Source organism: Chanodichthys erythropterus, chromosome 12, assembly GCF_024489055.1.
Source record: "Chanodichthys erythropterus isolate Z2021 chromosome 12, ASM2448905v1, whole genome shotgun sequence".
Taxonomy (NCBI): domain Eukaryota; kingdom Metazoa; phylum Chordata; class Actinopteri; order Cypriniformes; family Xenocyprididae; genus Chanodichthys; species Chanodichthys erythropterus.
Window position 1 is genome coordinate 33,898,981 of NC_090232.1, and position 13,778 is coordinate 33,912,758.

General features: G+C 36.3%; 2 protein-coding genes across 2 annotated transcripts; both read right to left on the bottom strand.

The window, feature by feature from the left end:
- Positions 1 to 3,522: 3,522 nt before the first annotated feature.
- Positions 3,523 to 4,948, bottom strand: hmx4 (H6 family homeobox 4). Its single transcript, XM_067404975.1, has 2 exons — positions 4,647 to 4,948; positions 3,523 to 4,535 (listed from the first exon to the last, which is right to left on the bottom strand). The coding sequence occupies exons 1-2, from the start codon at positions 4,849 to 4,851 to the stop codon at positions 4,024 to 4,026; spliced, it is 717 nt and encodes a 238-aa protein (XP_067261076.1). The 5' UTR covers positions 4,852 to 4,948; the 3' UTR covers positions 3,523 to 4,023.
- Positions 4,949 to 6,694: 1,746 nt separating this feature from the next.
- Positions 6,695 to 8,158, bottom strand: hmx1 (H6 family homeobox 1). The gene is made up of 2 exons (XM_067405073.1): positions 7,891 to 8,158; positions 6,695 to 7,287 (listed from the first exon to the last, which is right to left on the bottom strand). The coding sequence occupies exons 1-2, from the start codon at positions 8,156 to 8,158 to the stop codon at positions 6,695 to 6,697; spliced, it is 861 nt and encodes a 286-aa protein (XP_067261174.1).
- Positions 8,159 to 13,778: the final 5,620 nt, after the last annotated feature.

Consider the following 13,778-nt stretch of genomic DNA (forward strand, 5'->3'; position numbering starts at 1 on the left):
ATATATGAAATTTTCCTCCTCAAAGTTCATTTTGGTTCGATTTGGCAAATGACTACATAATCACTTCTAAATGGTCAGCCACACCTCTTCCTGTATCGGCTGTCAATCATGCAGACAGCATGTCTGCTTCCAGAGCTCAGGTGCCTTGTGGACTGCTGTTGTCAAGCGCAAGCATCAGAGCACTCGGAAATGTGAGAGTCTCTGGCGGCCGACAGGAGGCCACTTTAGGAGATGCTATCTCGAGGACCCAAACACCCGACACACTCACTAACGCGCACGCACACACACCTTTATAATGACACTGACACATTTGCACCTATGCGCACACACATAAATGCTCTTGGGAGTACCTGGTTGATTCAACTTAAGTTTGAATGGTTTGGGGCATTAATTACATACTCAAACACGAGACCAGAACATGAATATATAGTATGTTAGCCTCAGTTTCTTCCAGATTTATTACTTTTAAGTAAAACAAAGTCATAGATAATAAGTTTAACCCTTAATGTAAAAAGGATGATCCTGCCTTTTAAAGCAATTAATGGATTTAAAAAAATAAAAAAATAAAAAATATTCATAATAGTGTGTGTATGTCTGTGTGTGTGTGTGTGTGTGTGTGTGTGTGTGTGTGTATATATATATATATATATATATATATATATATATATATATATAATGTATGTGTGTGTATATATGTGAAAATGACTCTTGAAACTTGAAACCATAATTTATTCTAGTTAAAGGTGCTATTAATCAATACTGTAGTACAGAGACATCCATAACCCGCTGTAGTCATTGATACCCCTAAACCTGTACATATGGCATGTTTGTGTTGTGGTCACTTTGATCAGGCCTTGGTTTTAATGGATTTTTCTCCTCCTTTTGGCCATGGGACCAGAGAGGGCAGAGATATAAAGTGGAGGGGTGGAAGGTCATTTGAACCTTGTGGTTTTGGAGCAAAGTGCAGGACGACAGAAGGTGTTCTCCCTGTTTTGAGACATCACTCTCTCACAGAGACAGGAAGTCTGCTCTCCCCCTCCCACTTACACATATATGCAGACTCTAGACCATTAACAGATCCCATGCGTTAATGGGCAGTATTGTAGCAATAGATGGAATGGAGTTAGGTATCCAATACTGAAATCACAGTGATTATCTTGCCACCTCAGAACCAAACTGGAGTCCCTGCCTGGTTGAAAATTGCTTAAGTAAAGTGGACAGCGTCACTGTACTTTGGCACTTTGGCCCTAAGGCTCCAAGTATTTGGTTACCTTATATGGAGAAATGCTAATGTGTGATAGACTATGAGACTGACGGCGGTGTAGAAGTTACTGTTGACCTAGCTAAAATAAGTTTTGACTGAGACTGTAGATGGATGAACATGAGATTTTTTTTTTTATATAAAATACTAAACTTATTATTTTTAGATTCAAAAGTTCTCTTAGTCTGATGCAGCAGAATACACAAAGTGTGGAGCTTTTCCATAGTAATATTCAAAATGATATTTTGACTGGGGTTACATCATTGCTACAAAGCATTTAACCCATTAATGCTCGGTGTTTAAATATATTAAGACCTATGCAAAGGTTGAAGTATTAGTTTTTCAGCTGCAATGTTGAATCCTGAAATGGTTGCATAGTGTAAAAGAAATATTGTCCAGCAAGTTGTCAAAAGCTTTCAAAGTTTGCTTACTTGTACATTTGTTTTTAAAACATTTATTATCACCCAATATATATTTAGAAGGTGTAATTGAGCTTTTAGGAACTTTAGGTTAAGGTTAAAATCCATGATAAATTAAATTACACAATTTTCTTTCTATTTAAAATCCAAATTTACAGTAACGTCACTAATCCTAAACCAGATTCAAGTATATGTAAATTTAAATTTTAGTATATTGACTTTAGGTTTTATTTTACACTATAGTTTTAATGTATTTTTTTTTTGTGTTTTTTTTGTTTTTTTCTGTAAAAACAGTGATTTTACATTTTGGGAAAATTTAGAAACCTTGGACTCAAAATGATACAGAAATGAATGGGAATGTAGTCAGGGTGTTTGAAAATAAGTGGTTTTCTGTTTTATGGTGATAGCTTGGTAAAGTTAGTTTTTAGTTATTTAGTTATTTTTTTAGGCTCCCTGTTTTTCAACACTGCATTCCTTGTGTAAAAGTTGTGTTTTATAGAAGTGTCATTTCAGTCACAGGCTTTTGAAATACTTTTTAAACATCATTCCAAGATCTGTTCGAGGTTTAAAAATGTTCATGTTATTAGATAATTTTTGTGTTATCTTTATTCTATTTTATAAATAAATGGTCATCTCTGTTTCACTTTATATGATTAATTTGCTAATCGCTGCAGTAGAGTTTAGAGTAGGCTAAAAAATTAAACCGGAATCTGTAATGCAATGTCCTTGTAAAGGAGATTATCCTTCAGCGTTTTAGCCTCAAACAACTAATTTGGTTAACTAATAAAATTAAACGCCTAACCCACAGGTTATCCCTCTTCGTTATCCTCGACCAAATAACGTCAGTAAACACTTTCTCTTTTTTCTGGAAACATTTAATTATCAATCATCTTATTACTGGTTATTAGTTGTTTACCATTGGGAGAGAGAAAGAAGATGGCCCGTTTGCCACGTCTTCAACTCAGCGTCTGAAAGAATTAATTTAGGTCAAGAATGAATCGAACAGGACCCAAAAGACAACAGGCACCTTATTGGGTTTCAGTCGTTTATAGAAAACATACCGTGGCCTAACATGACCTCTCAAGAAATAAGAATTTGAGAACCATACAGTAAAATCATTCTTTACAGAATATAGGCCTATAATCACTATTTTAATTTCATCGCTCGTGTACACGCAGATTGTTTAGCTTGTTTAGGCCACAAATAACATACACTTTTTAAAATTTGTATCTAGGCCTATCACAAACAGAAATTAATCTCAGCTATTCATTTGAAAAGTTATTAAACTGTCTGAGTAGTTTACTCCTAAAGCGTGAAACACTGGTTTACAATAACTAAAACTGCATGCAAAAATTCAGTAGCGCTTTGTAAAGCCTATTTTACACTAACTTTTATTGATATGCACTTTACTTCAATGTTAGGCAATACATGCCCGAGTTTTAAATACCTATTGCAATTTAGAGGACATATCCTCAGGTGGAATTAGCCGCCTGTGAGGTCTGTAAATAATATGCTTGGTCGTCCGAATTTCCTTTGTTTTCCGGAGAGATTTTGTTGGCTTGCCATAGATAATTCCTCTAGAACTGTAACATTGTTAATGAGACTCACGTGTTTAATCAACATCCGCGGGTGTGACTAAGTTTGGATTGATAATTGGGCCTATAACTGATTCAATATCAAAACAATATAACGTTCTAAATTGGATTAAAATCAACAAGTTACTACTATAAAAAAAGGCAGGACACAAAAGTTTTCTTTTGAAGCAAGTGTAAAACAGAAGATTTAATGACACTCGATAAAATACTGGTAGCCTATACTCAATTGGCCAAGTTATGCTGGAAAGGAATTAAAACGAAAAAAAAATCTAAAAGGAATAAACATACAAACATGCGTAAAATGTAAATTAACCAATACATTCACTTAAATACGTTTTCATTAAAATTAGAGTGCCATTTAAAATACAAATGCATGCATCAATAATCTATCTTTGGCAGAGATGTAGTAGTAATAATAATAATAATAATAGTAATGTAAACCGTAAAACATGTGTGTTATAATTCCCTGCCATGTGAAGACAGGATGATTGGGACTGGCATTTCTGCCAATATGGCTGGGGTATAAGTGTTATTTTTATATAAAATGTTGTACAGCATACAATAAATAAAATAGGTTTTGCATAGAAATGCAAGCCAGCTTCTTTACTGACCGAAAGCTCAACAATGTTCTCAGCAAAACACTCAAAAAGGCAGATAATTCTTATCAAAATTTTAGTTGGGCCGTGTTGTCGGTTCTGTTTAGAAGAGCTAAGAAAACTGTGTCCCTTGCACCAGGGTCTTTTCTAAGTCATATATCTCCATCAAACATGCTGAAGTACTTGCTGGCATTTGAGAAATAAAAGTAAGGCGCGCTACCTCCAGGATAAACGACTGGCAGAGGCATTGGAAGCATGCACCTTCCGAGAAGATTATTCTCTTTATATAAAGCTGGGAGCGGTACCGTCTTTCCAATGTCACCGAAATCGCTATTCGGTCCCTCCAGTTCAGTAGACAGTTGTCTTTTTAATTTATTCCGTCGATTCTGAAACCAGATTTTGACTTGAGTCTCGGTGAGCTGTAAAGAGTTCGCCAGGCAAGCGCGCTCTGCGCTACTCAGATAGCGTTTCATGTCAAACGTAGATTCCAGTTGGAAGATCTGTCTTTTTGAAAATATTGTGCGCGTTTTCTTTTTCGTCATCAGTTTATTCTTCTTGCCGTTGTTCTTTTGTTGCGCGTCGTCGCAGCTGTCCGTGCTCTCGCTGCGCACGTCGACGGTTTTGAGCGCGTCCACTCTCCCATCTCCGTCTATGGTGACTTTATCTGAAAGCCAGGCAAATGCTATATTCGTTCAACAAATTACAGCACTACTAATAGCATATCATAGCAGCATATTTTGTGCCAAAAAATAAAATAACATAAAAACAATCTTACCAATGGCGTGCAATCTTGCATCTGACTCTTCTTTGCATGGACCCTCGCTCTCTCCGGGATGATGTAGACAGCCATCCCGACACACTACAAGCGCAGTCTTTGAATGACAGCTGTCAAAGTTTCTGCTGCTCGACTTGGAGTTGAGAATATTATCAATGGTGAACTTCAAAGAAGCGGGTCGACATGACGCTTCCTCCTTGCTCATATTCTCCGTTAGATGCGGGTCCTTGTTGTCCGTGTCTCTTTTTTTTTGCCGTTCGTAAACTAACGTCTCGATTCTCCGAACACCATCGCTCCACGACGTGCAGTGCTGCTGCGTTCGCCTTGACTGTTAGTCCACTGACCGGAAGAACACGATTCTCCATCGTTTATTGGTCACGAGAATCAGACAGCACGGCGGCCAATGGCAGAGGGGGGTGGGAGCTAGAGCTCAGACCTATCCAGACATCTGGCACACATACTTTAATATATGAATCACTTTGCTTACCGTTTTTAACGAGTGTTCTTAAGAAAAGGAAAGAAATTTCAGGTTTTAGCTGAGGCCGAATTTGCGGCCTTTGCCAGCTCGTTTGATGACGCTTGTGGGGTGTCAATTTGAGAAGAAAGGGAGCTTAGGCTTAGTTTTTTTTTTCTTTTTTCAACTGAACTTTCAGTTCCCACTTAAGTTAATTATCACATTATTATTTAACTTCTTGCACGTCATTGGTGTGTGTTTAGGATTAAATTCCGATTTGCAACTTTGGTTATTTACCAAAGTTTCATTAGTTTTGTTTTAGTTTTTTATTTTATTTTGTGGCAGTGCATTGTTTTTGGAAGAAACACGCATGTTCTTTTCAACTATATCAGCCGTAGGCTACAATGTAGACTATTACAAAAATGAACGATGACCCTCACTTTTTCCATTAGTGGTTTTCAAGTTATTTTTTACGTTATTTCTTCGTCCTTTAATAATGTATCAAATGATTGTGTATTAGAGCATTGAAAGCATACATAGACCATAATGTTATAATACATATTTTTATTGAACCCTTAGTCAGTCACCACAATTAAGATTTCATTGTCTTTTCACCTTCTTAATCGGGAAGACGATCAAAATAGACCCTGCAATACTTCTGTAAACATTATAAACTATAATGATATGATTTTGTATGTATAAATAAAATATAATAAAATAATAAAATATAATATATTTGTATATATGTATAAATAAAATATAATAAAATAATGTTGTCCCAAACAACATTATTTAAATAATATTTTTAGATCATTATTCTGTTGTCAAGTGAATATGCCCAGTCGCGGGCCTACTTTAGATGAGTAGCATGAGATTTATTTGTGAACCCATGTATATGTACATACATTTGACATAATTAGGCATTATTCGTTTAAATTTGATTATGTAAACTGTACATATTGCATTCAACTGAGTGTTTTGATTTAGTATTGCATTTTCTGTTGTGTTCGAAGGATGCGTAGGTATAAGAGGGCCCATTTAAACCACATCTTTTTCTTTGTGAATCATGATTGCTGCATTGTGCTGTGAAAATTGGTGAAATTTGATTTACTAATTTAGAAAATACACATAATTATCCAGATCATCTGGACACCCGTAGAAGTATCTTATTCATGATGATTGGTTTTCAAGCTGTCCCGTGACGTCCTCTAAACACATTCATCTAAAGTCTTGAAACCCATTTACAGAAAAGTCATATTGCTTTAACGTGATTCGTTTATTTAATTTTATAATGTGAAAAAGTGACAACTTATAAATCGGTGGTTCTGAATAAAAATATATTTGCACAAAGCAAGTGTTGCCCTTATTTGCATACAGGTGAGGGCCTCCATGCACAGAAGACTATATAGACATAACAGTGGCAATTAACACAAACTTGTCTCTTTCGTGATCTTGTGATGGGTGTTTTCCTTTCTTTGGATGGAGCAGACATTATACTGCAGTTGCATGATCAGTTATTGCACCATTCAAAATCATTAATGATAATTGTCATTGGGCCACTATTGTCAATATAATGTATTTCAGTCTCCAAAGTTCAGACCAGGCCTGTCATCTGCGATGTTATTAAATTCATTGAATGAGCAAAGGACGATAACGGATAGTTCACTGAATTTGAGAAGCCCATGATTGGTGGCGAGACCGGAGACACGTTAAAACTGAGTGTCGACATGGGTGTCGTTTTATCGTGGTACAAGATGGGCACCCGTACAATCCGTTGGGAGTTGTGGTTGAAATTAACAGCCTCTAAATCCGCGGCCAATTGTCTTTTCCATTTGTTTCGGCGGTTCTGGAACCAGATCTTCACCTGTGTCTCTGTCAGGTGCAGGGAGGCCGCAAGACCCGCGCGCTCAGAACTACTGAGGTATCTCTTCATGTCGAACGTGGATTCCAGCTGAAAGACTTGGCTTCTGCTGAACACAGTTCGGGTCTTTTTCTTCCGGGCCGATCCTGGCTCGGAAGTGTCGGGACCTGAACGTTCATCGAAGAGCTGTCGAGCGTCCTCACCCTCGTCAACCACACACTCGCTCGTTTTTCGGTCTACTGCTCCATCAAGAAGCTCAGAGGCCACGGGGGTGTCCCTGTCGCTGCGGCAATGTTCACTGGAATTGCGGGTTTCCTCTCTTGGACCTGAATGGTGATTGAAATGAATGTGTAAGTGTTTAAGAAATGCACGTTTATTGTATTGGATCAGACAGATGTTGCCAACGCGAGATCAAAAATCTGCTCTCTATAGCTTGTAATCTAGGCCCTTATATGTGCAATATTGTGTAGCCTATCCATCTATATAAGCAGCCAACTCTCTCCCTGTGGCTTGCACAGCTTTACAGTTAGAGTTAGCGAATCAGACAAACCAATTGCACTCTTAAGTCTTTATAACGAGTTTGGGAAGTCTTTCATTGAGACTCGGCAGCTCTGCACATTCGAGTTGCTTTTGTTGGTTTTACCTAATGAGGCTTAAAACTAATGTGGACCTGCCAGTGGCATAATTGCTGCTGTACTAACACGGAGAATAATTATTCATTTGGGAACTAATAATGAGCAAGTCAGCCTGTTTCCATTAACGAAAATCACAGCTCATTCGAGCTTGTGCACTCATTTAAATTAAGTCATCCATGTAGACATCACTGTTCTAATAAATCTCTATAGTTTTTCCACTTATATGCTTCTTGATTTCTAACAATAACTGAAGAGTTTTAAACAATAAACAAGTCTGTGTATCCCGCAACTTACTCTCAAGGGGTTCCCGTCCATACCACTCCAGAGGTGATTGTGTGCTCCGACACATCTCTGTCTTGAAGCCTGTACTGGATGCTTGACTGCATTTTTCTTTCCGATACGCCTTAGTGCTGCCCTTAACAATCTCTCTGTCCATGCCATCGTTATCCTTTATAAGACGGACAGACTGTTCTGTCCTACAAGAGCCAAGTAAATTCTCGATAAAAAATGACGAGCCCCTGGATGCGGTGGAAGTATGCTGTTGTTGGCTTCTGTCATGCATTTCTCGTACAAAAATACCAGTTACAGCAATCGGCGGGAGATTCGCAAATACTTCTAAGCAAAGAGTAACGAATCCTTTCTCTCCGGATATCCCCGCTCAACCATCGCTTAGATGAAAACCTTCGTGCGTCCACGGCGCCAGTACACAGAGAAGCGGGCGCTGTAGTAGGCTAAAGAAAAATCCAAGTCAAGTCAAATGCTTAACAAGCGGAGGGCATTCTGCTATTGGACGATCACAATAGCAAATGGGATTACTCGTGAAAGGGTATTACCGGCTCCAGTTCGACATCGCTTTTGATCGTGCCTCAGGGTCGGTGGAACCCCTGTCACAGAGGGCTTTATGTGGGTCAATTAGGGAGCAAATCAAAATACAGATAGTGGTCCAGCGCATCGCGTCAGCTGGGGATCTCGTAGAATCGGATGCTGCTCCGTCTATTGGTCGGATGGGTCTCTACATCACAACGACGTTGCAGCAAACGCCACTGTTTGGCAGCGAAACAGCCTTCTTCGGGGCATCCCATGATGTGTTTGCTTAATGCATTAGTCAAGTAATATATTTAACCCACAACTAAACATTTTATTATTATTATCATCATTATTATTATTATTATTATTATTATTATTGGAACTCATTATGATCTGTAAATACTAAATCTTTTAGACAATCCTTATTAGACGCTTATTTACTGACCCATGAAATTCGTTAAATATTTTTTCGAGCGTTAACAGTAAATTGGAATTAAGTTCTTCGCCCTGACTAGACATTTTCTTTCTTTCTTTTTTTTTTTTTTTCTTTTTAAATCTTGGTGATTCCCATTTGAATGCATGTCATTTGCAAACATAGAAATTGCATCGCCATACAAATAGAAAAACAGAACTTGCCAACAATTCTAAGTCTTTGTTAAAGTTCATTATAAATATATGTTGCACCCCGTATTGGTACGAAATAATAATAAGGTAGTTAGGCCTGCACTCTTAGAAGAAAAGTTTCTATAGAACCTTAAAGGGTTATTTAATGAAATTTTATGGATTTAGTTTTGATTGATTAATTTTGTTTTAGTTCATTTTTTAATTTTATGAAATAAACCAGTCGTAAACATAGTTTATAAGTAAAAAAGCAGTAAACATAAAAGTATTATGCAATCATTTAAGACATTTATCTACCTTTTTGTCATAAAGAGTTCTTTAAAACTGAGCCAAGAACCCTGTGGTTTTATATTGAATCTCTGCAGTGTTGTTAGGCGCTATAGCTAAGGCACAAAACCATGCAATGCTTCCAAAAGTGTAAATAGGTAACTGTTACCTGATTCTTAAAATTGTAATTTTAAAAGCCATGTGATTTTTATCATATGGCAAATAGAATGTTTAACAAAACATTTTTACAGCATGTTTGCAACACCTAGCCTAATAAAATTTAGCCTAACTAAATTAAAAGTAATTATAATTACTGAAAATAAACTATAAAAAAAAATTGTTTTATTGGTTTTATCTTATCTAAAACATCTGTGATTTGACTGTACCGCATCAGGACAGCAGTTCAAATCCTAGTTTCAGATAAATAACACACTATTCTGGCCTAAAGGAAACCCGTTACCTACATAAACTTATTTCAGTGATCTTGATTTAGCGAGGTCAAAGCGTAATCCTCTCCCGTACTTTTAAATTAAATAGCGTGAAATTTAGTAGACTAGGCTACTTCTTCAGTCAAGTTAATGCATGGAAGATAAATACAAAACTTATACAATACATACAATTTAAAAAAAAAAAAAAAAGATTTGTTATCTTTGACGTGATTTATTGTGCGATCTGTTTGTTAAATTGAATGTTTTAATACTTATTGACATTATTATTGTGGTGGACTTCGTACTTCGTACAAGCTTATTTATTATAGGAATCATTGTCTTTTTTTCTTTTTCTTTTTTTTTTTTTTTTTTTTTTTTTTTACCAAGTTATTGCATAGACCTATAGGCTACGTGAAGGTGAAAGGTGGTAATGATGATGATGATAATACACATGTAATAATATAAAAGACACTACAAGCACAAAAGGAATTAATGTCAGCTCATGGTCTATGCTGATTATACATGACAAATACGTTTATTTCGTCTGATGAAACAAATGTATGATAACAATGCGCGCAGATGTATTTTATATTAGATTTTCGTTTACATGGACATGTAACAACTGTGACATTAGGAAAACCCTAACAATATTTCAGCGCTCATGCTTTAGCAAGGTCACACCATAATCTTCTTCCGTATAGCCTAGTTTTTAATTTAGCCTACATACATAGTGTGAAATTGAGAACTTTGTTACATCCTTTAACTTAAATTGTGTTGTTATATAGGATATCAAGAATCTGGAAGTTTCATTATCTTTAAATTATATTGTTGAAACGCTAAATGTTTTTTACGTCATTGCTATTCATAAAAACCGATTTCGGAATTTGCTGTTTAAAGTGCAGAATTTTATTTTCCTAAAATTATCAAATTAATAAGAATGTATAGTCAAATATTTATAAAGTTAGATTCTTGCCAACGGAGTGGCGTAGCTATACTTCTGTTTCTCATTCACAACAGATAACAGACAAAAATAGTAGGCCTATTCGTTAACGGCTTGTAATCATTGTGTTATTGATTTCAGCAAAGTCGAGTTAATTATATAGTTTGTCTCTAGATGATGATGATTATTATTATTACTATTATTAAATAAACCCATACATATTGACCTATTTGAGGATCTGCTCAACTGGGACCATCAAATATCTTGGATTTGGAATATTAAATTTAGTGTAAGAAAACGTCTAATTTTTTGGCATATATGCTTCAGCCAGACATTAAGCTACACTTGGCATGGTATCCTGCAACAGGCAACAATAGGAAAAGGCCACATCAAAGGCACTTACTGTAATTAAACAGGCTTCAAGTTTGAAAATCCATATTGTGATACATATGGTGTCAAGCAAAAGTATGTCTAGCGTGTTCTCTGCAGACGGTGGTGCCTGTTTGCCTGTTAAACCATGGGCGACATCACCACTTAACCCACTTATTGCAGGTTTTGCTGTATTGACTGGGGTTCACTTTTTACTTCTCTTCTTTCCCTCCTTTTTCTTCCTATGAGTGAGAGGCAGAGATTATTTAGCTCATATTACTGTGTGTACTTCGGCACTTTCTCTGATATGGCACCAAATCCGACCCCCTGTATGTGAGAGCAGACAGCCCTGGCCTCATGGGCATGTAACCCCACTGATCCTTATCCAGACTGGCATGGCCTTTTCACACTGGTGACCAGTACTGAGTCCTTTAATGCTCCCCTCTCCCTCTTTTTCTCCCTATCTCTTTTACTTTTTCCCTCTCCCAACACACATTATCTTTCTTCCATTTATTTAACCTTTGCCCTCATTGTCTTTCACTATATGTCACAATTCTTTCCCATCACATGAACTCATCCCTCCCCCATATGTCCTCATGTTCACATGATATCGCTATTCTCCTAATAAGCTTCAAAAACCACATGGTGTAACCATATTTCCTTCCTGGACCCAGAAAGGAAACGGGCCAAATAAATTGTATTCAAGTTAGAAAAGGTAACATGGTTTTCTTCTGTGCCTTCATTTTTGCTTTTGTTTGTTAAGCTCCTTGTGTATTTTCCTCTGGGCATGTTACAATTGCTCAGTCTAATCTCTCTTCAGGGGCGTACAGTACTTTATGAATAGAGAGTATTAAAAGACTTTTATATACAGATTAGCATATGACCCAGTTCAGCTGAACTCTCTATCCAAACAGTCACCCAGTTTCATCTTGAAGAAGTGGTTTGTCGCTATATAATCTTTAGTCTCCTCCTGTAATTCAGTCTGGATATCGTTATGACCATTATGGATATCACGTCTTTCTGCTCTGACCACAAATCTTGTAACTATGTTGCATTTACACAGGTCAATCTTTGACAGTTGAAAGAATTCTAGTATGGCTTAAAATCTTTTAAGCCATAAATCAGAGCAATCGTCTTTGCTCTGAAGCGGTGGCATATGGGGTGTCTACGAAGCCCCATCTATTGGTGGGGTTACAGTATAGCAGGTAAAAGATGTGCAGTTGTGGTTTATCCCACTACTTTAGTCAATATCATGGTGTGCCATTAGTAAAAGAGCTTATTATTTTTACACTCTATAATTATAAGTCTGCCTTTCAGACATTCCTCATGAGGAAAAAAAAAAATCAAAGTGAGGACAAGTATGTTAAAGGATTAGTTCACTTTAAAATGAAAAATACCCCAAGCTTTAATCGCTTCAAGTCATCCTAGATGTACATGACTTTCTTCTTTCTGATGAACACATCAGAGTTATATTAATAAATATCTTGACGCGTCCAGGCCTTATAATGGCAGTGAGCGGGACCAATGAGCTGAAGAAAGTGTTTCCATCCATCATAAACATACTCCACATGGTTAATAAAGGCCTTCTGAAGTGAAGCGTTGGGTTTGTGTAAGAAAAATATCCATATTTTGTAAAATATAGCTTCCGCCAGACTGTATTCAAAAAAGCGTTAGTGAAATAGGGAAGTCGTAGGACGTAGTGTATGCATTTTGAATTGCAAGAGGCGTTATACTTTCTTCATAAGTACTGAAGGCGGTCTGGCGGAAGCTAGATATTTTACTTTAAAACTTGTTAAATATGGATATTTTTCTTATACAAATGCATTGCTTCGCTTCAGAAGGCCTTTATTAACCCCCCAGAGCCATGTGGAGTATGTTTAAGATGGATGGATGCACTTTCTTGAGCTTCATACTCGTTGGTCCCATTCACTGCCATTATAAAGCTCAGATGTGTCAGGATAATTATTAATATATTATTGAGATGAAAATGTTACTCTTCTTAGTAGTGTGTAATGCACCCTGGGTAGTAACTGATTACATGTAATATGTATTATGTAATCTGATTCCAAAAATTGAGTACTTGTAATTAGATTATATTTAAAATACAACAATCAGACTACAGTTATTTTTTTATTATATGATTTTACATGTTATTCTTACAATGGCAGTTAATTATTCATAATTCAATGATTCTCCCTACTGCTTATTTTTTTATCTTTTAAAAATTTTCTTTCTAAAAAAAAAGTTTACTGCTTATATATGTTCTGAAGGTCTTCCAGGTTTGTGGAATTGCACACAGAGACCAGCCACTAGTCATGAGCCTTTTACTGAAAACTGAGAGACACACAGCGTTTGAATACTGTTTTTATGGAAATCATTTCACTTTTAAGAAGTGTTTTCTCAACTTTGCAACATTGCATATCTAATCAGCTCCTGAGGAATACAATAATTATTATTTGAATTATCACTCACTCAGTCATTTAACCATCACATAATTTCATATATACATGCAATGCAGGGTTTCCCCAACTTTTTTTGTCAGCTGAATTACTTTGAATGAATAGATTTACTTGAAGTACCCCCTGAGATTTTAAGTTAATTTCATGTTGTTGATAACAAGTTATGAAGTTTTTTTTCTTTTCTTTTTTCTCTTTTCTTTTCTTTTCTTTTCTTTTCTTTTCTTTTCTTTTCTTTTCTTTTCTTTTCTCTTTGTACTTTTATATCAATATGGTACAAGATTATCCTATTCA